Source organism: Vigna unguiculata, chromosome 6 (genome assembly GCF_037176805.1).
Source record: "Vigna unguiculata cultivar grain cowpea cultivar isolate G323 ecotype 2 chromosome 6, ASM3717680v1, whole genome shotgun sequence".
Lineage (NCBI taxonomy): Eukaryota > Viridiplantae > Streptophyta > Magnoliopsida > Fabales > Fabaceae > Vigna > Vigna unguiculata.
In genome coordinates, this window is record NC_140797.1 from 34,806,062 (window position 1) to 34,832,296 (window position 26,235).

General features: G+C 34.1%; 1 protein-coding gene and 1 non-coding gene across 8 annotated transcripts; both read right to left on the reverse strand.

The window, feature by feature from the left end:
- Positions 1-884: 884 nt before the first annotated feature.
- LOC114188929 (uncharacterized) lies at positions 885-25,839 on the reverse strand. Of its 7 annotated transcripts, XM_085674328.1 has the most exons (9): positions 23,826-25,839; positions 22,783-22,844; positions 22,036-22,154; positions 16,115-21,807; positions 8,689-15,111; positions 7,161-7,195; positions 3,144-6,119; positions 2,882-2,980; positions 885-1,299 (listed from the first exon to the last, which is right to left on the reverse strand). In XM_085674328.1, exons 1-4 carry the CDS (start codon positions 23,904-23,906, stop codon positions 21,749-21,751), a joined length of 321 nt encoding a protein of 106 aa, XP_085530454.1. In that variant the 5' UTR covers positions 23,907-25,839; the 3' UTR covers positions 885-1,299; positions 2,882-2,980; positions 3,144-6,119; positions 7,161-7,195; positions 8,689-15,111; positions 16,115-21,748. The 7 variants fall into 7 exon arrangements, 6 of the variants coding, with proteins under 6 accessions (XP_085530454.1, XP_085530457.1, XP_085530456.1 ...); XR_014995556.1 differs by having other exon boundaries at positions 16,115-23,325; XM_085674331.1 differs by lacking the exons at positions 16,115-21,807; positions 22,036-22,154; positions 22,783-22,844; positions 23,826-25,839 and having other exon boundaries at positions 2,882-2,940; positions 3,144-3,292; positions 3,534-3,625; positions 4,307-4,408; positions 8,838-12,461.
- On the reverse strand, positions 1,989-2,095 carry LOC114189325 (small nucleolar RNA snoR100). Its single transcript, XR_003605629.1, has one exon. It is a non-coding gene; the product is annotated as a small nucleolar RNA snoR100 (small nucleolar RNA).
- Positions 25,840-26,235: the final 396 nt, after the last annotated feature.

Below are 26,235 nucleotides of genomic sequence, written 5' to 3' on the forward strand. Positions count from 1 at the left end.
AGTCTCAACGACCCAACAAACATTCATATTATGTCTTCACTGCAAAAAGAGTAGAAGAAGATGATCAAATCGACAGAGTCAAAAGTTCAAACAACACAATTGCTGATGGCTATTATCACATTGTGCCTGTTACAAACGCACAAGAACTCCCACTCCACAAGTTTAGCCAACAACTAAACCTTCTACCGTGTCTATTACAAAAACACAAGAACTCAAATCCGCAAGTTCAGCAGTAGAAGAATAACTACAATAAAATATTGAATGCAAAGATAAAAAAACCTAAAATTCGCAGGAAAAACAATTATTCCGAGAAAACTCGAAGTGGCTGATGGCCCTAAATAAGGTGTAGGAAGATTACAATAAATAATTCCAAATACTGTTGTTTCTCACATTGGAGATAGAATTAAATAGAGCCCTCATAATGTAGCAAACTCAGAAGAAATTGGCTGCTCTAAACTATCATAGTTTTCAATCCTTGTGGCAGCCCGTTAAAACGGCAAACAGATCATCCAATAGATTTGACATAGATTTTTCGTATATTTAAACAAATATTCCAAGACACATTTGATAATTCTCAAACAGATTGTTTCAACAAAACACAATTGATGTCCAAACTTTCAAGTTATCCCTGACAAGCACTAAATAGAAAATAGCAAGGCAAGTTGGTTCGTGGGAGATACATGAAACCAGTCCAAGTAAACGAGTAACACCTTCAGCCTCATGAATTTGAATAAAAGGTCTGTAAAATAAAATCTAGAAATTCTGCTATAGAAGTTAACCTGGTTAGAAATCAATCACAGCATACTTTTTAATACTTCAGTTTTCATCTCAGTTAAGAGACTAAGGGAAACTAAAACACCACCAAGTGCGAAAACAAAATGATGTAACAAAATATTTCTTCTTACTACCAGTGTATTTACACTGTTTTTACCTTTAAAAATAACGAAGGAATGTACCAAAATACAAAAGCAAGGAAAGGTTCTGAGACTGTTTCATAAGAGAGACTGTGTATTAAATATCCAAAAATGGACCTAAATCTTTTCTCTTCTAAGCCTCCCTACGCACAAAATACAGCTATCCCATCACATGAAGGATAGCAACAAATGCTATAAAGCCAATGCTCATTACAAGAACCACATTTGGGGAGATCTTGAGTCCAGGGGCATCATCAGTGTAAAATTGGAGCATAGTTCCAGCTGCTCCTCCAGATGCCCCACCACCGGCTGTTCTTCTTCTCCTCATGTTTGCAGTAGCAGCTGCACTTCCTCTTGGGGGAGCTGTTCCACCTAAAGCCATTTTCTGAGACAAAAAAGTTTCATACATACATTAGGAATCTTGAATTAAAAACAAAATATAAAACCTAAAAAATCAACTACTACAACTAAATCTTCTCAAAACTAACTCAGCGCCCCCCAGAACAAATAGAAACTCAAGTTAGTTAGATGTAAGTAAAAAAAATCTCACGTAGTCACAAATCTCAAATGAATGAAAAGCAAAAAGCAACCTCAAATGAATGAAAAGCAAAAAGCAACGTATATCTTATTCAAATTCAAGAGTTGACATATACTTTTAAGTTTAACAACCATCTCTTCTTCAAATTCATTAATCACCAAGTAATTCACATAGTAAAAGTTTGCATCAAAGGTCAACATAGATTCCTGAGATGAAACAGTAATTCTCATTGAAGAACAACACTAAAAGCAATTATGAAGATGCATCTAAAACTGCGTCTGGCTCTTCCTATTAAGACAGCGCATCCAAAACGAATTAAGGTAAATCCCTAACTGTTTGGCCAAAATGAATGTAAATTCAAAGTTTTGGCACACTTTAAACATTAAACCTGGAAAAACAACAATTTATGAACAAAATCGTATAAATAAATTGAATTAAAAACTGGTTCAGATTACCCTAATTATTCACTATACTTATCAATTCACCACACTTAAATTGTAAACAGCAATTAAAATGTTAGAACTAAAGTAGAAAAGAAATGTAGGTCGCAACCAGGCCCTCCCATCATTGTGTTGATCAGGGAGAGCAGACATATTGACCTAAAACATCAATTTCCGTGCACACAACCATGCTGCCTTCATCATTTTAATCCAGAGCATCGGCTTATTGTGCACGGCTTCACACCTTCAGATCGCAAAAACATTCACAAATTACCGAATGTGAGACGCTATTTATAATGGGAGGGAACTATTTAGGGTTTACTTGCGCAGTTGGATTGGAGGTTAGTTTGGTGAATTTCTCTGTGCCGCTGTATTTCATGGGCTTTGTACTTCAAACGCCTGGCCCAAATAGCAGCATTTGTATCATACGCAGGCAACCACAGAACCTAGTTTGATCCACTTTCATTACAAAACGGGCTAAGACAAACTTTTTTTCACGATCACACACAGCATAAGTAGATTAAGTGAAGTACGCCCCACATCAAAACACTAAAATTAACAACAGACAGAGACAGGCATTGAGAAATGATGGACAAAATGCAGGGAACATTACTTGAAATAAGCACAGGCACCCAAAAAATCGTAAAGCTAAAACTCACACCCGTTTTCCAACCCAGTTCAAAATTATTATTAAGGTAATACAAATTAGAGTGAGAGCCTACAAATTAGAGTGAGAGCCCCAGATCTATTTGAGCTTTAGACGATTGATTGTTTGCGTTTATTACTTGAACACTGATTGCAGTGGGCATCAACCAAAAAAACAAACAATAAGCATCAACTCAAACAACTAAAAAATACCGTAAAATATAAATGCAAATGGAGAATATTATTATTAGGTATCAAAATTGGGGGCGGGAACTAGAAGAGAACCAAAATCGCACCATAAACAATGAGAATACAATACTAAGAATCAGAATCAGTAAACTTACAATCGAGGATAAATCAACACAACAAGCTATTAGGATTTCACTCTCTCCCTGGGCGAATGCTGAAAACGAGATTGAAGAGAGTTAGGGGAGGTATGCTCACTGGGCGAGAATACCTCCCAAAATGTCAGTTTGTAGTAACTGTTACAAATTCCCACACTAAGGCATACACCACCAATACAAACAAGATCAGAATCAAACCAATAAGTTCAGCCAGTTAAAAATTAATGCAGAAGAACACAACAATGTAAGGGTAAATAAAAACCTTTAGTTTCATAGATTGCAGTATTTCAACACACCATTGGCATATCTACACCACAATTCATTGCTTGGCTTTCATGTAAAGTCCATGGCTTCCAAGTAAAGTCCATGAATTCAAGCAAAGAATAATCAACTGTGTAGATGATGAAGGACCTGGACGATAAGATGAATTCGTGAATTCAAGAATTAAAAAACTAACAGTGAAATTCCCATAACAGGCTCAATGATCATAATGTTCAGTGATCAAGTACCGCTCATGCTACGACCACAATGACTGATACAAGTACCTTCCAACAGCCAAAAAGAGAGACTACAGCCATTCTAAATAGTAGAAAAATAGTGAATGGAAGCATAATAAAACGAGAGTACAGCCATTCCAAACACAACCATTTACCTTCACACTATTCAACCAAGGAGAGAGACTACAGCCATTCCAACAAAAATCTACGACCATTGCCTCCACGACCATAGAAAGTCTAGTCTTCACTGCAAAACAAGTCAAAGATCCAACAGTACAAATCCCATAGCCCCCCTCATAATCATAATGCGTGTTTACAAGAACTGTCATTCCACAAGTTTAGCCAGAAGAATAACCAACAGTACAAATCCCAAAGCCCCCCTCATAATCATAATGCGTGTTTACAAGAACTGTCATTCCACAAGTTTAGCCAGAAGAATAACCAACAGTACAAATCCCAAAGCCCCCCTCATAACCATAGTGCGTGTTTACAAGAACTACCACTCCACAATTTTAGCCAGAAGAATAACCGCAAAGGAAAAGAAATATGATAATAGAGAGCAAACTCTGAAGAACTCAGGCTATCATCCTTAGCCATTGGTTGTTCTAAACAATCATGTTTTTCGAAACGGCATGCTGAAGAAGGAAAACAGAAAACTAAAAACATTCTATCACCTAGATTTGATAGATAACTATTATCAAGTAAAATACTACATTCTAATTGACGTAAACTGATGTACTATTAATTCAAGACGTCTTAAATCTAACCACATTAATTGATCGCAAATACCATACACTTCACCCAAACCCAACACAATCTTGATCAAGACATATAAAACCCACAGAACAAAGTAGCAAATTCATATAAAACCAAGGGAGACGTAAATGCTAATAATAAGCTAACAATACACGAAAGAAATCCAAACTACCTGTGCAGAGGATTCTATAAAGGGCAAACTCAAGTGCTCTAAACTCCAAAGATTTTCAATACTCGACTTGCAAAAGAAATCTCCGAAGCTAAGCAGCTTGTTCTGAAAAGGGATGAATACAAACGTTTCAACCAACTCCTGGACTTGTTAAGACACAGAATAACCTCGAGTTGTTGAGTTGTTAGCAGTCGCATCAAAATTATATGAAAGAAAAGCCACAGCAAAGTTCTCTAAACTCAACTGAAATTAACAAATTATCCAACCAGCAGCACAGCTCAAGCATAGAAGCACACAATGACCGACACAAATACTTTCCTAACCAATAAAAAAGAGTAACACCATTCCAAACAAGCACATAAGAAAAATAGTTAATGGAAAGGTAATAAAACCTAAAGCTTCACATGATGTCCAATAACCTACCGTCATAGTCTCAACGACCCAACAGACATTCATATTATGTCTTCACTGCAAAATGAGCAGAAGAAGATGATCAAATTAACAGAGTCAAAAGTCCAAACAACACAATTGCCGATGACTATTATCACAGTGCCTGTTACAAACGCACAAGAACTCCCACTCCACAAGTTTAGCCAACAACTAAATCTTCTTCCTTGTCTATTACAAAAACACAAGAACTCAAATACACAAGTTCAGCAGTAGAAGAATAACTGCAATAAAATATTGAATGCAAAGATAAAATAACCTAAAATTCACAGGAAAAAGAATTATTCCGAGAAAACTCGAAGTGGCTCATGGCCCTAAATAAGGTGTAGGAAGATTACAATAAATAATTCCAAATACTGCTGTGTCTCACATTGGAGATAGAATTAAATAGAGCCCTCATAATGTAGCAGTGAAGAGTACAAATCATATTGATTAAGAATCAAGAGAAACCCATATTACTTAGAAATGTCCAAGTGTAAAAAGAAAAAGGAGAAAAAGAGCTCACAAACTATAATAGCCTTGATATTATAGTTTTTATAAACGGCAAGGCTGAAAAAGACGAGAATCACAAACTATAATAGCCTTGATATTTTTTCCTTGTATACTTGTTTTACTATGAATCCAGTAATTCATTTAGTTGGAATTTCTAAGTTAGAAATGTAAAAAAGAAAAAAGAGTAAGAAAAGTGGAAGTAAATAGAGCTGTGATGTTAGAGTACAGTAGATTGCAAATCTTCAAGAATAAGAATAGAGGTCGTACTAAACTCTCTTAAGTTTTCCAATGCTCCTTTTTAAGTTTTTAACTCCTCAACCGGAATAGGAAAACTCAGACTTTTGGACAATAGACAAAGAAAGAGCACAAACACCAAATTTGATACATCATCATCATCAAATACTTCACATGATATCCTAAACCACACATCCACTATTTGTCTTCGTAGAAGACGGAAGTATACAAAGGAGATGAGTTCATAAATTCAAGAATAAAAGCCAATGGAGAAACTTGGAATACAAAATCACCAAATCATTTTATAGGATAACCATTTCTTCCACAAATGCCCACACTTACTTACTTAGCATAACAAATTGGTGAAATGGTCTCATGCTAGACCAGTGAAAAGAAAAAAGCAAAAGATAGCCACTTCTTCTACAACAAATCCCACTTCAACTGAATGATCGAAACTCCTTTGCAGACAATGCTTATGTTAGTGATCAAAAACTAAAAGTTGTTGGCAGTTCCAAACACAAGTGTTGTTCAATCCTCACATGCATAAAGTTATTAACTGAAACATTTCAACACCTAGATTTGATAGATCTCTGTCAACAAGTGGTTGGCCACAATTGAACCCATATGATTTGTTGATCAAATCCTCAGAATTTAAATAAGGGAAACTCAGAAAAAACTACATAATTTCGAGATTTTAGCTGTTCTAAACACTTCTGTATTCCATTCCTTGCATGATGAAAAAATGTATAAACAAAAATGAACACATTTGATAGATTTCCATCAACAAAAACTTGGACACAAATAACCGCAATAGGAAATTGTGGGTAAGAAACCAAAACAATCACAGGATCTTAGACTAGATGAGATGCAGGCCATAGCACAAAACTATCTAAAGACTGCCGCAGAGAAACAAACCACAGTTCAAAATGTTCTGTGATAAAAAAATAGTAGACAACTCATAGAAGAAATTAGGTTATGTTGACATTCCAGCTTGGACAAATCCTATTCCAAAAGCCTTGTTGTTTACAAAAGGGATATCCAATTAAAATTGGAGATACTTGTAGGTAGTATAAAAAAGTACCAAAGTTATTCTCCAAATTGCCAAGTAACAAAATTGGAACAATTCTTGATACAGAAACAGCTAAACAACCAATCCACAAAACATGTTTAGCCAGTTAAAACCAAGGGAGACCCAGTAACTCATAACAAGCTTGATGTGATAAAGTCATACAGCTCAATAATTCGACAAACAGCATGTTTAGCCAGTTAAAAATTATTCAGAAAAACACAACAGTGCACCAATAACCAAAACATATAGCTTCACAGATCACAAAATTTACAACCCACTATTTGCACATCCTGGACCCCCTTCATTGCTTAGTTTCCTTGTCAAGCCCATGAATTCAAGAAAACTATAGTGAATCTGGGTAGAAGATCAAGGACCTAGAAAGTATGATGAATAAACAAATTCAAGAATTAATAAACTAGTGGAGAAATATCCATAACAGACTCAAAGATCATATTGTTCAGTGATCAAGTCTCACTCTTGTTTACACAAACACAATAGTTGTTGACACATGTACCTTCGTACAACCAATAAGAGAGACTACAACCACTCCAACTCGAGCACATAAGAAAAATAGTGAACCAAACCTAAAGATTCTTGGTAAGTTAAATAATCTACCTCATTGCTCCGTGATCCAATAGACATCTTCTTCACTGCAACACGAGTAATAGAATATAATCAAAATCAACAGAATCAAGGGTCCAACAATGAATAACGGCAAAGGAAATGATGAATGCAAAGTATATGCGAAGGAAATATGAATTAAAGAAAACTACTAATAACTAGATATTGTTGTGCTAGTTGAAGTAAAAGTCAAGAAGCAAATAACATAGTAACGGAAAACAATACTGAATTCCTTTACACAGTAATTAATTGGAAAAGAAACAAAACCACGTTTTGAGAGTTGCAAATTTAAAAGTCGAAGGATTAAGTAACCAATGTGAAAAAAGGAGAAGGTTCACAACTCCTTTAACAAAATATTTAATAAGCAGCTCTTGCTAAGACCTACCTCGGATGGATTGGACTTCCTATGTATAATTAAAGATGATAACGATGCTTTAACAATGAATTTCGAATTTAAAAATATTAAGCAATATAAAAATATAAAAGAGATAAGAGTATGAATTCAGTTTTGTCTTTGAATCTAAAGGTAGTTTTCACAAATCATACAACAATATTTTCCTAATATAAAACAATCGTATTCGTTTTTCATTTCTTTAATTTGGAAAGTAAACAACTCAAATTAGGACAACGGACGGCTATATAAGGTGTATACATAAAGTGGTGACTAAAGAAACAGGAGAGAAACCATCAAGTTTAATAAAGAAAGCAGCTAGAAAAGTGTTTCCCAGTGTTTCCCAGGTAAAGATTTAGGAATTCTTTGGGTGTATGCACCAAGTCGTTTAAAAAATTCTCACTAATAGACTAAACATCTTACAAAAAATATTGACCAAACCCAAAACAGGAAAGAAATTATCTAGTTTAATAAAGAAAGCAGCTAAAAAAGTGTTTCCACCTATAACTAGATATTGTATGTGTTTGCAGAAGCAACACCCAAGATGCAAATAGTTTAGAGAAAGGGAAAACAATACTAAATTCTCTTAAACACTTGCAAATTTAAAGTCGAGGGGTGAAGTAATCAATGAGCATACAAGAGAAGGCTCTCAACGCCTTTGAAAAGACTTAAAAAGGAGCTCTAACTAACTACCTCAGAATATAAAAGAGATAAGAGTAAGAATTCAATTTTATGTTTTGTAATCTGAATGCAGCATAGACAAATTATACAACAATATTTTAGAACAGCGTAAGCCTATAAAATGGTTTAAAAAATTCAAACAAAACAGACTGAAGAAGTTATAAAAATTGATTGGCCAAATCCAAAACAGGGAAGGAATTATGTGGTTCAATAAAGAAAGCTGTAAAATAATTCGAAAAAAATGTTATTTTTCCAACAGCAATAACTATTGAAAGCAATACATCAATCATAACAATTTTATAAAAATCACTGCATTTCGGTTACAATCAAATGATCATATTGGCAAAAGATCTATTTAATTTAATGCAAGAATAAAACTAACAATTAAAAATAAATCTATATTCCTAGAAAATCTTAGACAAGTACATCATATTTCAAACTTGTACATACACTGCTGTAACCAGGAAAATTCCTAATCCAGAAAACCCAGAAGGCATGTCTTATAGTGCGTATTTATAACATTCTCACTCCACAAGTTTAGCATCAAGAACAATGACAAAGAATAATGAATGCAAAGATAATGAAACTGAAGGTTTCACCAAATCTCCATCCACCGTTTCTAAAACCTGCCAACCACCCTCTATTTGCATTCCTTGCACACACTTCATTTCTTAGTTTCGCTGAAATGCTCATGAAATCAAGAAAAATATAATCAATTCGAGTAAAAGACAAAAGATCTAGACAATCAGATGGATAAACAATTTCAAGAGTTAAGAAACCAGTGGAAAAATTCCGATAACAGGAAGATTGAGTATTGCCCTTGCTTAGACAAAGATCACGGCTGACACATGTACCTTCTTATAACAAATAAGAGAGACTACAAGCATTCTACTCGAACACTTAAGAAAAATAAGAAATTGTATCGTATAAAAACATAAAGCTTCGTAGTAAGTTAAATAATCAACAGCTATTTGCTCCACGACCCAATAGAAATCCTTTCCACAGCAACACGTGTAGAAAATGATAATTAAAATCAACAAAATTAACTGTGCAAAAAAAAAAAAAAAACATCACTGAAATCAACAAAATGTCAAGTGTGGAACGACACAACTGTCAAAGCCTATAATTCATATAGTGTATAGTTCGAAGATCTACGACTCCAGAAGTTTAACATGATGAAAAACGACCCAATAGACATCCTCATCACTGCAACACGACACAAATGTCAAAGCCTCTAACTCATTCAGCTTATAGTTGCAAGATCTCCCCCTCCTGAAGGTTAACATGATGAAAAACGACAATGAAAACAGTGAATGCAAACGGGATACTGATCCAAAACCTTCCCACCACCCACCATTTGCGCAGACAATCGCCATGGTTGACACACGTACCTTCCCACGACAAGTAAGAGAGACTAAAGTCATTCCAACTCGAGCACACATGAAAAATAGTAAATTGAATCATAATAAACCATAAAGCTTCCTAATATACATCCTCTTCGCTGCAACATAGTAAGTTAAATAATTTACTACTATTGACGCCATGACCCAAATATGCAACATAGTAAGCCATCAAATCAAACAGTAAGCCCAACAACACTTGTCAATAATGATCATCCCACAATGCCTTTTATAGGCCCAGAACTCATAAAAAAGTAACAGACAAATCCTCCTCAAATGTCAGTTTGTAATAATACAATTGTAGTGACAATGACAAACTGCAGGCATACCACCATCAAGGCAACCATGATTAGAATCAAACCAACAAATTTAGCCAGTTAAAAATTAAATCTTTAGCTTCACATATCACAGAACTTCCACGCACCATTTGCACATCTACACCACACTTCATTTCTTGGGTTCCATGTAAAGCCCATGAATTGAAGAAAAATAAAATCAATTGGGTAGAAGATGGACCTAGGCCACAGGATGAATTCATAAATTTAAAAATTAAAAAACCAATGAAGAAATTCCCGTAATAGGCTCGATGATCATAAAGTTTAGTGATCAATTACCTTCCTACGACCAATGAGAGAGGCTACGACCATTCCAAATCGAGCGCATAAGAAAAATAACAAAATGAGAGACAACACACATTCCAGATGCACCATCATATACCTTCCCACTATTCAATCATTAACAGAGACTAAAGTTCCAAACAAAAATCTACCTCCATTGCCTCCACCACCCAACAGGCATCCAAAGTCTAGTCATTACTGCAAAACGAGTTAAAGGCCAAACAATACAAAAGCCAATGCCTCCTATACTCAAATAGTGTCTGTCACCACTCCACAAATTTAGCCAGAATCAGAATGCATGCAAGTCGTACTAAACTCTCTTTCAAGTTTTTAATTACTCCTTTTTATGTTTTTAACATCTCAACTAGCAGATAAAAACTCAAACTCGAGGACACACTGACAAAGAAAACCATATACTTCACCTGAATTAATACAAAATCACCAAATCAGTTTGTAGGATAGCCAATTACTTCCACAAAGGACCACACTTACTTGAGTTCACTGTGAGAACCAAACCAAGCACAAAAAAAAATTGGTGAAATGAGATCATCCTAGACCAAGGAATAATTGAAGCAAAAGTTAGTCACTTCTTCAATGACAAGCCCAACTTCATCAGCTGCATAATAGAAAATCCTCTACAGAGAAACAAATGGCAGTTGACAGCTTATGTTTGTGATCAAACAAAAAGCCACAAAAAGAAGTATTGAAATCAAATTGTTCAATCCTCTTGATAATTAGTAAAATGAAGTAGAAAATCAAAGAACCAACACGAGTAGATGAATTCATAAATTCAAGAATTAAAAAAGCAATGGAGAAAATCCCATAACAAGGTCGAACATCATAATGTTCAGTGATCAACTATTGCACTTGCATAGAAACATGGTGACTGATATATGTACCTTCCTACAGCCACATTCCAAATTGACCACATAAGAACAATAGTGAATAGAAACGTAACAAAATGAGAGAGACTACAGCCATTCCAAACACAATCATGTACCTTCCTACTATTATTCAACCAATGAGAGAGACTACAGCCATTCCAAACAATAATATACCGCTATTGTCTCCACAACCCAATAGACATCCATTGCAAGTCTTCACTGCAAAATGAGTCAAAGGCACAACTACACAATTTACAAAAGCCTCTCATACCCATATAGTGCCTTTTTACAAGAACTCCCACTCTGCGAATAAAATAAAGAAAGAAAAGATAATAGAACCAAAAGTTTCTCTGGCTATCCATCAACTGCTTCCAAAACTTGTCCCCCACATATCAATTAGCAAAGTAACCTGATTTTTCAGATTGAACAGAATCAGTAAGGGACTACAACAGAGAAATATAGCCAGCAAAACATAGCATCTGCCTCCATCCTGTCACAAATAGTGAGACCCCAAAAGTAAATAGGGTGTGATGATGGGGTACTGAAGAGTGCTTCACAATCAGAAAAGGAGTCGTACAAACGAAAACTTAGGATTGAGGACATGCTTACAAAGAAAGAGCACAAACACCAAAATTTGATGCATCATCATCATCAAATACTTCACAAGAGAAGCTACACCACACATTGCTTGTCTTCCTAGAAGATGGAACTATAGAAACAACAAGAATTCAAAAATTCAAGAATCAAAACCAATGAAGAATCACCAAGCCGTATGACAGACACCAGATGTCAGAACCACAAGGTCCAAAGCTCGTAATCATCAAATAAAGGTATAAATTTACTGATAATTCTTGCGACTACTAATAATGCTTGCTTTCAATCCGACAAAGTGAACTTCGATCAACTAGATAATTCGCAAAACCCTGAAAAATCTAGATCAAGAAGGGAACCATGAGCCATGGATGTCAGACAGGAGATGGCAGAACCAACTTTGGCGCGAGAAGAATATATATAAGGAAGGGTAAAGATTGACAACTGAGATTACGCGGTTGGAGAAAAATTATACGGTTATCATGTAAATAAGATTTTCATCCTTATCTTATATCTTGGATTATTAATAGTTGTTAACCGACGAGTTACAGAAAAAATAACATTTTAGTTTTTTTTATCAGCGAGAAAGAACATTTTACTTATTATTTAAAATTTTCTTCTGAATATTATTTTGTTTTTATTAAGAGACAATTTATTAACTTTTCTAGTCAAGATAATTAAATTTAAGATTGCTTTAACATAAGTTGTACACATTATATACAATTTTAATATGTATATATATATATATATATATATATATTTATTTATTGTCAATTTAAAAAAAAAACTATATTCTTTAATTGATATATCTTTTTAATTATTTTTCACGTTATTAGTTTTATTATAATATAAGACTCAAGGAGTCTTATTTATAGCATATGATTTTTTATCGTTATTTCAGATTTTACAGTAATATATTATGGTTAATCTTATTTTAATTTTCTAAATTCTTTTCTTAAGTTTTCTTATATAATTAACTAAAAGACATCTGACTCATTTAATTTTCGTAACTAACATTGATTCGTTTTAAAATAACATTATATAACAGATGGATTATTCTTTACAAATTTTAAATTTGATTATAAATTTTGAATATTTATTGGCTATAATAATTCATCTTTTATTTATGGCTATTAGAATGAAGTTTTATTACTTGATGTGATTTAACTAACAATTTAGTAAGTTATTTCTGTGAAGATGTAAATACATTGTCATATGTTTTCATTTAATAATTTAATATAATTTTCTTCAACTTTACTTTGAGTTTCAATCAAATGAATCACAGATCACCCACACATCCAATTAAAAAACAAGTTAGACAAAAATTAAAATTTTTACGACAATACAAGATTGTTTTGTTACTATGTTTTCATATGCTTTTTTTTTATATTAAAACTAAGGTTAAAATCTAATCTCAAAGATTTTGAGAATATCTAATCTTCTAAGTCATAATTTACAACATTTTTAAGTCAGTTATACAGGTTTAGCCATGGTGCTAGAATGGTTATTATTAGACTACAAAGCAATAGTTTACAACCCTAGAAAGTTAATGGAAAGAATACGTGAAATAGAATCAGAACTAGTATATTGCAAACATATAAATGGTAAAAAATTATGCTATTATACCATGAAATTAATGCAGGGAATCAGCAGGTGCAGTAGAATGAGAAAAGATGCATATACATTCAATCCAAAATAAACACTTGAAGACCATACAAATACGGCAAAGACAAGGAAATGCATAATACAAGACCAAGAAAAAAAAGAAGCTCACCTGGAAGAAAGAAATGACAGCAAGGGAATGGCAGAGAAGAAGATGAAAGGAGCAAAAATCTAAAGAGGATTGTGAAAAAACAAAAGAATGAAGAATAAACATTTTAGAGAATATTTGAAAAAGAGAGGATGCAGGACGCATGTCATGAATCTGTAGGCTGAGGAAAGTTGTCACAATGAGCCTAGGAGATGTTGCAGCAGAAGATAAGGATACCTTAATAATTAATTTTGAATTTCAAAATATTATAAAAATAAAAATAAAAATATAACAAAGACAAAAGTAAGAATTTCAATTCAAAGTTTTTCAATGTAAAAGAAATCACAAATTGTACAACAAATGTACTAAACAACTCCAAGTTAGAACAATGTATGTATGTACATTAATAAAGGCGTATGTATACAATGGTTTAAAAACATTGTCACTAACAGACTAGAGACATTACACAAAATGATTGATCAAATCCAAAACAAGAAAGGACTTATCAGGTTTAACAAAGAAAGCAGTTAAAAAAGATGTTTTCCAGGAAAAGAATTAAAGTGCTTCGGTTCAAATTAAAAAATAGAAAAGAATTCCAGACAATGTAAAAATGAAAAACATATCTGTGACACCCTAAGCATCTATTACAAATCACAAACGAAAAAATAATTTAAAAACATTTGAATAAAAAATAAAGCAGAGTCCATAAGAAAAGAACCATTGCAGAACTAATTGTAAAATACATCTTCGAAAATAAGTACGAAAAAAAATGCCATAGAATTATTACAATAATGAGAATCATCCACTAGGACCTTCGGTGTAATAACTATTAAAGGCAATCCATCAGTCATAATAATTTTATACACGACAATTGTTAAAAATACATTACATACCTACAAAATATCTGACAAGCACATCACATATTTCAAACTTGTACAGCAAAAACATTACATATGTTGTTTCATTATATCCAACTCCAGAAACATTGTTCCTGATAAGAAAACAAGGAAATCCGATATTGCTAGCTTACCAACCAACTAAATCAAAACTCACGGAAGATGATCCCATAAAACCAGGGTAGCCTTAGTCACTCTAAACAACAAGCTAAAATCGGTCATCACGTGATGTTTTAAACCCAAAACTCCAGAACCAAGAATGCCCAGAAATACATCAATTCCTATCCAAAATCAAACAATAATGAAAATAATGAATGGAAAATAATGCATGGAAAGGAATTGAGATACCATCAAATCAAAGAGTAAAGCCTAACAGAACTTGTCAACCATGCTCATCCCAAAATGCCTTTTGTAAACCCAGAACACAAAAATGTAGCAACCAAGATCAGATCCAAACAAACAAGTTTAGCCAATTAAAAATTAATCCACAGCATTGTACCGGTAAATAAAAACCCTTAGCCTCACAGTCCATAGATTGCTTCTGACTGATACATATACCTTCCGAAAACCAATTCGAGAGACTACATCCATTTCAAATCGACCACATAAGAACAATAGTGAATGGAAACGTAATAAAAGGAGAGAGATTACAACCAATGAGAGACTACTGCCATTCCAAACAATAATCTCCAGCCATTGCCTCCACAACAGATATCCATAGCAAGCAACTCTTCGCTGCAAAACGAGTCAAAGGCACAACTTTTGAAATGTCAAACCCTTTCATACTTATATAGTGCATGTTTACAAGAACTCCCACTCAAAAAGAAAATAGTGAATGAAAAGATAATAGAACACAAAGTTTCCGTGGATCTCCATCCATTCCTTCCAAAATTCGTCCACATAACAATAAGAGAATTGAGGAAACCATCAAATCAAACGAGATCTACGGGGTTCTACATATGTTGGACATTGCTCCATTAAAAAAAGTCATTTGGTCAAAGAAAGAATCAAAGATTCATTGGATTATCAAACTAAATTATATGTATAAATATATACCTAGAAAACAAGTATAACCCATAAAGAGGCTCTCTCTAATCAAAATTTTGCCAAATTTTTGTTCTAGGATAAAAAACTAATTAAATCCTTTATTTTTTTTGTTACCGAATCGCTCTTTTTGATTTTGGAAAAAATATCTTTATCAATATAAGAACAACAACCCTTGTCAATAATGCTCATCCCACAATGCCATTCATAAATTCAGAAATAAAAAAGTAGCACACAAATCCTCCTCAAATGTCAGTTTTGTGGTGCCCGTGACAAACTCCCACATTGTTAGCATACCACCATCAACACAACCAAGATCAGAATCAAACTAACAAGATTAGCCAGTTAAAAATTGAACCAGAAGAGCACAGCAAAGTGACGGTAAATAAAACCTTTAGCTTCACATATGACAACGCACAATTTGCACATACACCACACTTCATTGTGCTTGGATTCATAGGAGATGATAAATTCAATAATTAAAAAACCAACAGACAGATTCCCATAACAGACTCGATGATCATAATGTTTAGTGATCAAGTACCTTCCTACAACTAAAATAAGAGAGGCTACAGCCATTCCGAATCAAGCGCATAAGAAAAGTAGTGAATGGAAACGCAACAAAACGAGACAGAGAATCATACACCTTCCTACAACCATTAAGAGAGACTATTCGTTCCAAACAAAAATATACCTCCATTGCGACAATCATCCAACAGACATCCAAAGTAAGTATAGTCATCACTGCAAAATGAGTTAAAGGCCAAACAATACAAATGTCAATGCCTCTCATACTCATATAGTGCCTGCCACCACTCCACAAATGTAGCGCAATGATAATATAAAACCTAAAGTTTGCCTGGATCTTCATTAACAGCTTCCAACACTTTTACCCACATATATATTAGCAAAAGTTTTGAGATTGAACAAAATCAGCAAGGGACTAAGATTAAGTAAAATAGTCTGCAACAAGAAAGCATCTGGTTCCCACATCCTATCACAAATTTGGAGACACCAAACTGAAGGAAGTAAATAGAGCTGTGATTTTGGAGTACCGAAGAGTGCAAATCTTACGCAAGAATCAGAATGCAAGTCGCATTAAACTCTCTTTAACACCGAAATCTCAATTGATCACAACGATATACTTCAGCCAAATCAATAGAAAATCACCAAACCATTTTATAGATAGTTAATTTCTTCCACAAACGACCACACTTGAGTTCACCGTGAGAACCAAACCAAGCACAAAAATTTGGTGAAGTGAGCTCATCAAAGATCAAGGAAAAGTAAAAACAGAAGATGGCCAGTTCTTCAACAACAAACCCCACTTCAACTGCATAACAGAAACACCTCTGCAGAGAAACAAATGACAGTTTATGATCAAATGCCGACAATTCAAAAACTAAGAAATTAGGTTATTACGTGTTCTTCAATCCTCACAAGCTTAAAAGTCATGCAGTTCTGTAATTCAAAAACCAAGGGAGACGTAAATGCTAATAATAGGCTAACAATACAAGAAACAAATCCAAAACATCAATGCAGAGAAAATATAAACAGAGCAAACTCAGATATCAGGTTAAATTACTTAAATTTTGCTACACCTAAAAAAATAAGAAAGTAAATCAACACTATTAAACTAAAGATCAATAATCTATCTTTTCAATATTCAATTGCATCATTTAAAAAGGGTCAAATTTCACGATAAATCCTAAACTCATGAAAGCTAAGAGAAACCCAAATTACTTAGAAATGTGCAAGAGTCAAAAAGAAGAAAAAAAAAATTGGAAAAAGATGCACATGGGGAAATAGAGAAAGAAGCAAGAGTTCCGCTGACAACACAAGAAACAGAAACCTTAATGACCATCATACAACAATCATAAAAATTTTATAAAAATTACTGCAATATCCTTTGTTATGGAAAGGAAGTAAGATTGATCAATATAGCCAGCCTCCACATCCTATCACAAATAGTGAGACCCCAACCCGAAAGGGGCTATGATGTTGAATATACCCCAATCACAACACATATTTCAAACTAGTAGTTGGTACTTGGAAATATCATAAATCCAAAAGACCTAGAAGACAGAGATTCATTGGATTATCAAGCCAAATTATATGAATAAATATATACCTATGAATAACTAGAAAACAAGTAAAACCCATAGAGACTCTCTCTAATCGAATTTTCGCCAAATTTTTGTTCTAGGATAAAAAACTAATTAAATCCTTTATTTTATTTTTTACCGAATTAAATATCTTTATCAATTTAAGAACAACAACCCTTGTCAATAATGCTCGTCCTACAATGTCATTCATAAATACATAACTCAAAAAAAATAGCAGACAAAACCTCCTCAAATGTGAGTTTTGTGGTGCGCATGACAAACTTCTACACTGTCGGCATACCACCATCAACACAACCGAGATCAGAATCAAACTAACAAGATTAGACAGTTAAAAGTTGACCCAGAAGAGCACAGCAAAGTGACGGTAAATAAAACCTTTAGCTTCACATATCACAGACCTTTGACGCACAATTTGCACATCTACACCACACTTCATTGCACTTGGCTTCATAGGAGATAATAAATTCAATAATTAAAAAACCACCAGAGAGATTCCCATAACAGACTCAATGATCATAATGTTCAGTGATCAAGTACCTTCCGACAAGCAATAAGAGAGGGTACACCCATTCCAAATCAAGCGCATAAGAAAAGTATTTAATACACCTTCCCACTATTCAATCATTAAGAGAGACTAGTTGTTCCAAACAAAAATCTACCTCCATTGCGTCCATCGCCCAACAGACATCCAAAGTAAGTCTAGTCATCACTGAAGAACGAGTTAAAGGCCGAACAATACAAATGCCAATGCCTCTTATACTCATATAGTGTGTGTCACCAGTCCACAAATGTAGACAAGAATAACTTCAGAGTAAATAGTGAACGCAAAGATAATATAAAACCTAAAATCTGCCTGGATCTTCATTCACAACTTCCAAAACCTGTGCCCACATATGTATTAGCAAAAGTTTTCAGACTGAACAAAATCAGCAATGGACTAAGATTGAGTAAAATAGTCTGCAACAAGATCGCATATGGTTCCCACATCCTATCACAAATTGTGAGACCCCAAACTGAAGGAAGTAAACACAGCTGTGATCTCGGAGTACCGAAGAGTGCAAACAATATGCAAGAATAAGAATGCAAGTCGTACTAAACTCTCTTCAACACCAAAATCTGACCACATCAATTGATCACGAACACCATTTACTTCACCCAAATCACCAAACCATTTTATAGGATAGTTAATTTCTTCCACAAACGACCACACTTGAGTTCACTGTGAGAACCAAACCAAGCACAAAAAGATGGTGAAATGAGCTCATCCTAGACCAAGGAAAAGTTAAAACAGAAGATGGTCAGTTCTTCAACAACAAACCCCACTTCAGCTGCATAATAGAAACACCTATGCAGAGAAACAAAGGCAGTTGAATGACAATGTTTGCAATCAACTGCCGACATTTTAAAGATTAAGAAATTAGGTTATTACCAGTTCAAAGCCCTAACACTTATGTATTTCAATCCTCACATGCTTAAAAGTTATGCAGTTCGGTAATTCAAAATCCAAGGGTGACGTAAATGCTAATAATAGGCTAACAATACAAGAAACAAATCCAAAATACCAATGCAGAGAAATTATATAAAGAACAAACTCGGATATTAGGTTCCATGTCGTAAACCATTCCTAACCGAAGATTTTTGATACGCAATCAGCAAAAGAAATTTCAAAGGCTAAATAGCGTGTGCTGAAAAGGGAAGAATGCAATTGTTTCAACCAACTCTTGGATTTATTAAGAAACAAAGTAACCCATTAAGTCCAATAATCTGCCGTTATAATGTCAATGACCCAACATACATTCACAGTAAATCTTCACTTGCAAAAAAGAATAGAAGATAATCAAATCAAAAGAGTCAAAAGTCAAAACAACACAATTGACTATGGCTCTTACAACATATTACATAGAAAATAATCAATGTAAAGATAATAAAACCTAAAATTCACAAGAGGCACCAAGATTTTTAAATTTTTAACTGTTTATATTTTTAAATCCTCAAACGGCAAATGAAAATAAAGGCAACGTATAATTGATAGTCTGAAATACATTTGAAATACAAGGCAAAATTCATTTGTCAATGCAGCATACAAAACAACACAAAATGAAGTTTTGAAATCAAATTATCCAATGCTCTTAATAATTAGTAAAATGAAGTAAAAACTCTAAGAAAATTACTTAAATTTTGCTACACCTAAGAAAAAAAAAGAATTCAGCACTATAAAACTAAAGATCAATAATATATCATTTCAATATTCAATTGCATCATTTAAAAGGGTCAAATTTCACGATAAATCCTGAACTCATGCAAGCTTAGAGAAACCCAAATTACTTAGAAATGTGCAAGAGTCAAAGAAAAAAAAATGGAAAAAGATGCATACAGGCCAATAGAGAGAGAAGCAAGAGATCACTGACAACACAAGAAACAAAAAACTATGTTCAGTTGTATTGCTCTTGCTTAGACAAACATTGCGGCTGACACATGTACCTTCCTACAAAAAAAAAGAGAGACTACACCCATTCGAACTCGAACACGTAAGAAAAATAGTAAAATTGAATCATAATAAAACATAAAGCTTCCTAGTAAGTTAAATAATCTAGAGTTGTTGGCTCCACGACCCAATAGACATCCTCTTCGCTGCAACAATAGTAGAAAAGGATAATTAAAATCATCAATATCACCTGTTGCAACGAGACAAATGTCAAAGCCTCTCACTCATACAATGAACATAATGAATGAAAAAATAAGTAAACCTAAGTTTTCACCGGATCCCCATACACTGTTTCCAAAAGTTGTCCACCACCCACCATTTGCACACCCTGCACCCACTTCATTTATTTCCTGTAAAGCCCATGAACGTAGCCCACGAATTTAACAAACTACATCAATCAAGGTAGAAGAGGAAGAACATAGACGATAAGACGAATAAACAAATTCAAGAATTAGAAAAACCAATTGAGAAATTTCCTTAACAAACTTGATGATCATAATGTCCATGCTATCAAGTATTGCACTTGCTTAGACAAACATCATTACTGACACATGTACCTGAGACAACCAATAAAAGAAACAACAACCATTCCAAATCGAGCTCACAAGAATTATAATAAATGGAAATGTAATCAAACATAAAGCTTTGTAGCAAGTTCAAAAATTTACAGCTTTTGCCTCCACGATCCAATAGGCATCCTCATTGCTGCAACATGACTAGAAGAAGAATATCAACAACATAAATATAGCCAACAGTCGAACCATAGACATGTCAAAGCCTCTCACTCATATAGTGCGTATTTATAGCATATCTCACTACACAAGTTTAGCATGAAGAACACGACAAAAAAATAATGAATCCAAACCAGATCTCCATCCACTCTGTTTCTAAAACCAGATCAATCCGAGTAAAAGGTGAAAGATCTAGACAGTAAGATGGATAAACAAATTCAAGAATTAAGAAACCCGTGGAGAAATTCCCATAACAGGAAGATTGAGTATTGTTCTTGCTTAGACAAAGGCCACGTCTGACACATGTACCTTCCTAGAACAAATAAGAGAGACTGCAACCATTCCACTTGAGCACTTAAGAAAAATAGGATACGGTATCGTATTAAAACATAAAGCTTCGTACTAAGTTAAATAATCAATAGTTATTCGCTCCACGACCCAATAGACATCCTCTTCGCAGCTGTGCAAAAAAAAAGATCACTGAAATCAACAAGTCAAGTCTAGAACGACATCGTCAAAGCCTTTAACTCATACAGTTTATAGTTACAAGATCTCCCACTCCAGAAGGTTAACATGATGAAAAACGACCCAATGACCCAATAGACATCCTCTTCGCAGCAACACGTATAGAAAATGATAATTAAAATCAACAAAGTTTATAGTTATAAGATCTACCACTCCTGAAGGTTAACATGATGAAAAACGGTAATGAAAACAGTGAATGCAAACGCGATCCCGGTTCAAAACCTTCCCACCACCCACCATTAGCACATTCTGCACCCACTTCATTTCTTAGTTTTCCTGTAAAGCCTAAAGCCCATGAATTTAAGAAACGTAAAGCCCATAAATTTAAGAAACGTAAAACAATCAGGGTAAAAGAGGAAGGACATAGACGATAATATGAATAAATAAATTCAAGAATTAGAAAAATCAATAGAGAAATTTCCTTAACAGGCTTTATGATCACAATGTTCAAAGTCACAATGTTAAAAGATCGAGTATTGCTCTTGCTCAGACAAACACCATGGTTGACACACGTACCTTCCTACAACAAATAAATTGAATCGTAATAAACCATAAAGCTTCATATAAACCAAATTCAAGAAGCAAGAAACCAATTGAGAAATTCGAATAACAGCCTAGATCATCACAAATGTCAAAGCCTCCCACTCAAATAGTGCTATTTACAAGGTCAACCACTCCACAAGTTTGGCATGAAGAATAACGACAATGAAAATATTGAATACAAAGATAATAAAACCAAAAGTTTCACCGGATCTGTTTCTGAAACCAGCCCACCACCCACCATTTGCACACTCTGCACCCACTTCATTTCTTAATTTTCCTGTAAAGCCCATGAATTCAAGAAAACTACGGTAGAAGATGAAGGACCTAGACGATAAGATGAACAAACAAAGTTAATAATTAAAGATACCAAAGGAGAAATTTCCACAATTAGCTCGACAATCATAATGTTTAATGATCAAGTATTACTCTTGCTTAAACAAACAACATGGCTAACTTGACTGACTACAGCCATTCAAACTCGAGCACACAAGAATGAAAATAAATGGAGACGTAATAAAATATAAAGCTTTGAAGTAAGTTCAATAATTTATAGCTATGCCTCCATGATCCAACAGACATCCTCATTGTTGCAACACGACTAATAGAGGACAACCAACATAAAGAGAGTCAACAATCGAACAACTCCCATGTCAAAGCCTCTCACTTATATAGTGCCTATTTATAAGATATAACCACTCCACAAGTTTAGCATGAAGAACAACGATAAAGAAAATAAATGAATGCAAAGATAATGAGACCTAAAGTTTCAACGGATATCTCCATCATCTCCATCCAATGTTTCCTAGACCTACCAACCACCCACTTTTTGAACACCATGCACCCACTTCATTTCTTAGTTTCTAAAACCAGCCAACCACCCTATATTTGCATATCTTGCACCCACTTCATTTCTTAGTTTTCAAAACCTGCCAATCACCCTCTATTTGGATACCTTGCACCCACTTCATTTCGTAGTTTCCCTGCTTGGACAAACGCCATGTTTGACACATGTACCTTCATACGACAAATAAGAGAGACTAAAGTCATTCCAACTCGAACACATCAGAAAAATAGTAAATTGAATCGTAATAAACCATAAAGCTTCGTAATAAATTAAATAATCTACAACTGTTGATAAGTTAAATAATCTACAACTGTTGACTACACGACCCAATAGACACATCCTCTTCGCTGCAACGTAGGAAGTCAAATAATCTACAACAATTGATGCCATGACCGAATAGACACCCTCTTCGTTGTAACACGTGTAGAAAAAGTTAATTAAAATTGTCAAGGCCTCTAACTCATGCAGTGCATATTTAAGAGAATTTACAAGATCTCCCACTCCACAAGTTTAACTGGAGGAAAATGGCAATGAAAATAATGAATGCAAAAATAATTAAACCTAAAGTTTCATTGCCGCTTCCTCTGTTTCCAAAACCTGCTCACCACTCACCATTTGCACACTCCGCACCCACTTCATTTCTTAGTTTCCCTGTAAATCCCATGAATTCAAGAAAACTATAATCAAACTGGGTAGAAGATGAAGGACCTAGACGATAAGATCAATAAATAAAATTAATAATTAAAGAAATCCAATGGAGAATTTTCCAAAACCAGCTCGACAAACATAATGTTCAATGATAAAGTATTGCTCTTGCTTAAACAAACACCATGACAGACACAAGTACAATCCTACAACACATGTACAATCCTACAGTCAATAAAAGAAACTGCAACCATTCTAACTCAAGCACACATAAGAAAAATAGTAAATTGAATCGTGAGAACCGTGATAAAAAATAAAGCTTTGTTTAAGTTCAATAATACACAGCTATTGCCTCCACAATGAAATCAACATCATTTTCATCGCAACACTAGTAGAAGAAGATAATCAAAATGAAAAGTCAACCGCATAACAACACAAATGTCAAAGTTTCTCACTCATATAGCGAGTATCTACAAGATCTCCCCACTCCACAAGTTTTGCCTGACCTTAAGTTTCACGGGATCTCCATTCACTGTTCCCAAAACATGACCACCACCCATCATTTGCACACTATGCCTCCACTTCATTTTGTAATTTCCCTATACAACCCATGAATTTAAGAAAACTATAATTAATCTGGGTAAAAGGTGAAGGACCTAGACAATAAGATGGATACAAAAATAAAATTTCTAAAAAAACAATAGACAAATTTCCGTAAGAGGCTGATCATAATTTCAACTATGAAGAATGACTCCTCCTTCGATTAACACAATGGCTGACCATGTACCTTCCTACAATCAGTAAGAGAAACAATAGTCATTTCAACTCCAAACACATAAGAGAGCTACTAAATGAAAACGCAATAGAACATAAAGTTTTGCAGTAAGTTCAATAACAGTCAAACAGCATATATGAAATGGCCATCATATCTTATCCTTTCATCCTTTTTTTCACAATGAATCCAGTACTTCATATATGAAATTAGAAATTCAAATCATTAAGAAATGAGGGGAAAAAAACAATAACATGACCAAAAAGCAGAAAGAAAATTTTTAAGAGAAGTTTCCATTTAATCATCTAGTTGTCAGACAAATCCTCCCCAATTTGCGGTGCCTCCAATAGTCTGATAGTGCATGTTACAAAAATCCACAAGAACTCACAGCCACATTGCAAGGTCAGCAATGAATCCAACCAAAAAGCAGAGACATTTTTCGCTCCTAATATATGCTCAATGAGACTAATGTTACGCCAAACAAATCCCCCAAAAATTGCTGCAGAAAAACAACCAAAATGCAAAGACATCTTCGCTCCTAATATATGCTTAGGCCAAACGAATCCCCAAACATTGCTGCAGAAAAACAAGATCAGGTTCAAGAAATTAGATAATAGAAATGAAACTCATCCAAGAAATTATATTACACTGGATATTGTATTATTATTTAATCCTCAACTGTTAATGTGCTGAGAAGGAATCATCACAATCGCAGATCACACACCTAGATTTGACAGATTTCAAAAATCAAACAAGAACTATATTCACATTTATGGTTTTTAATTCTCAACCGACATCGTGCTGAAAAGGAATCATCAAATAGCTAGTCAAAGATAAATACAAAAAAGTGAGAATAACAGGTGAGAATAACAGAACCTAAAGCTTCCGGGGAACAAATCACAATTCAATCCTTATGTGATCAAGTCGTAATCAAGTCGAGAGAAAGTCGATATGAGAGAACATCCATCGAGAAATTTGGATACTGAGAGCAACAGCGATGGAAACTCGATTCTACATTCTCAACCGCCAAAATAAATCTCAGAGATTCAGGACATGCTGCAGAGGAATAAACACAGACAACAAATCTGACAGGTTCCGAGATCAGATCGTCTTAACAAAACCTAAAACTTACATGATCTCCTACACCACACATTCATACACCGTGCCTGCCCTGTACAGACCCAAAATTCAAGAAAACGATAACAACTCTTAAATCAGGATGTTACAAAACCATTCCACACACCACTGCAGATAAACAAATCATGGTTCAATCCTATATTCGATGATCAATACCAAACAGCTTATATTATAACAGAAAGGAGCCACAAAGAAGACTTAGGTTATGCTGAGCCCACGGCTGTTCTGAATTATTATGCTTTTCATATCATCCATATGCAAAAGAAATGTCAGAGAACAGGCGACAATTAGGTGTAAAGAAAATACGCGAAAAGATCCAAAACTGTAAAGTACGCGAAAAGATCCAAAACTCGACATCATCATCAGATAAAGAATGATATTCAGAATAATTTTTGTATTCTTCAGTTTGATAATCCGACAAAGGCACTGATAATGCTCGCGTTCTTCAATCTGACAAAACACATTTATCGACCCTAAATTCGAAAAATCCTGAAAAAACTTGATCAAGAAACACAATCCCCAAAGCCATATACCACAATCATCGAAAAAAGAAACATGTATAACAGATAGAATATGCCAGAAGAAACTGTCGCACTGGAATAACCATAAGGGCGGTGGGATATATATAGAAAGGGAGAATCAAGATTGACCGTTGAGATTACGCGGTGAGAGAAAACTTAGACGGTTATGATGCACTTAAGATTTCGTCCTTATCTTATCTTTATAAACAGCCGTTAACCGAGGGCAAAACATTTTAATTTATTTTTTATCAGCGAAAATAACATTTTAGTTATTTTTTAAAACATTTTTATGATATTTAAAAACTTCTTACGAATATTAACTTGTTTTTATTGAGATAATTTATTATCTTTTATAGTGAAAACAATTTAATATTTAAGATTGCTTTAATCTTGAATTCGATTTCTAACATTTTAAATTCTACACATTATATACAATTTTAATATATTTTTATAATTATATTATCAAATTTAAAAAATACTTATTTC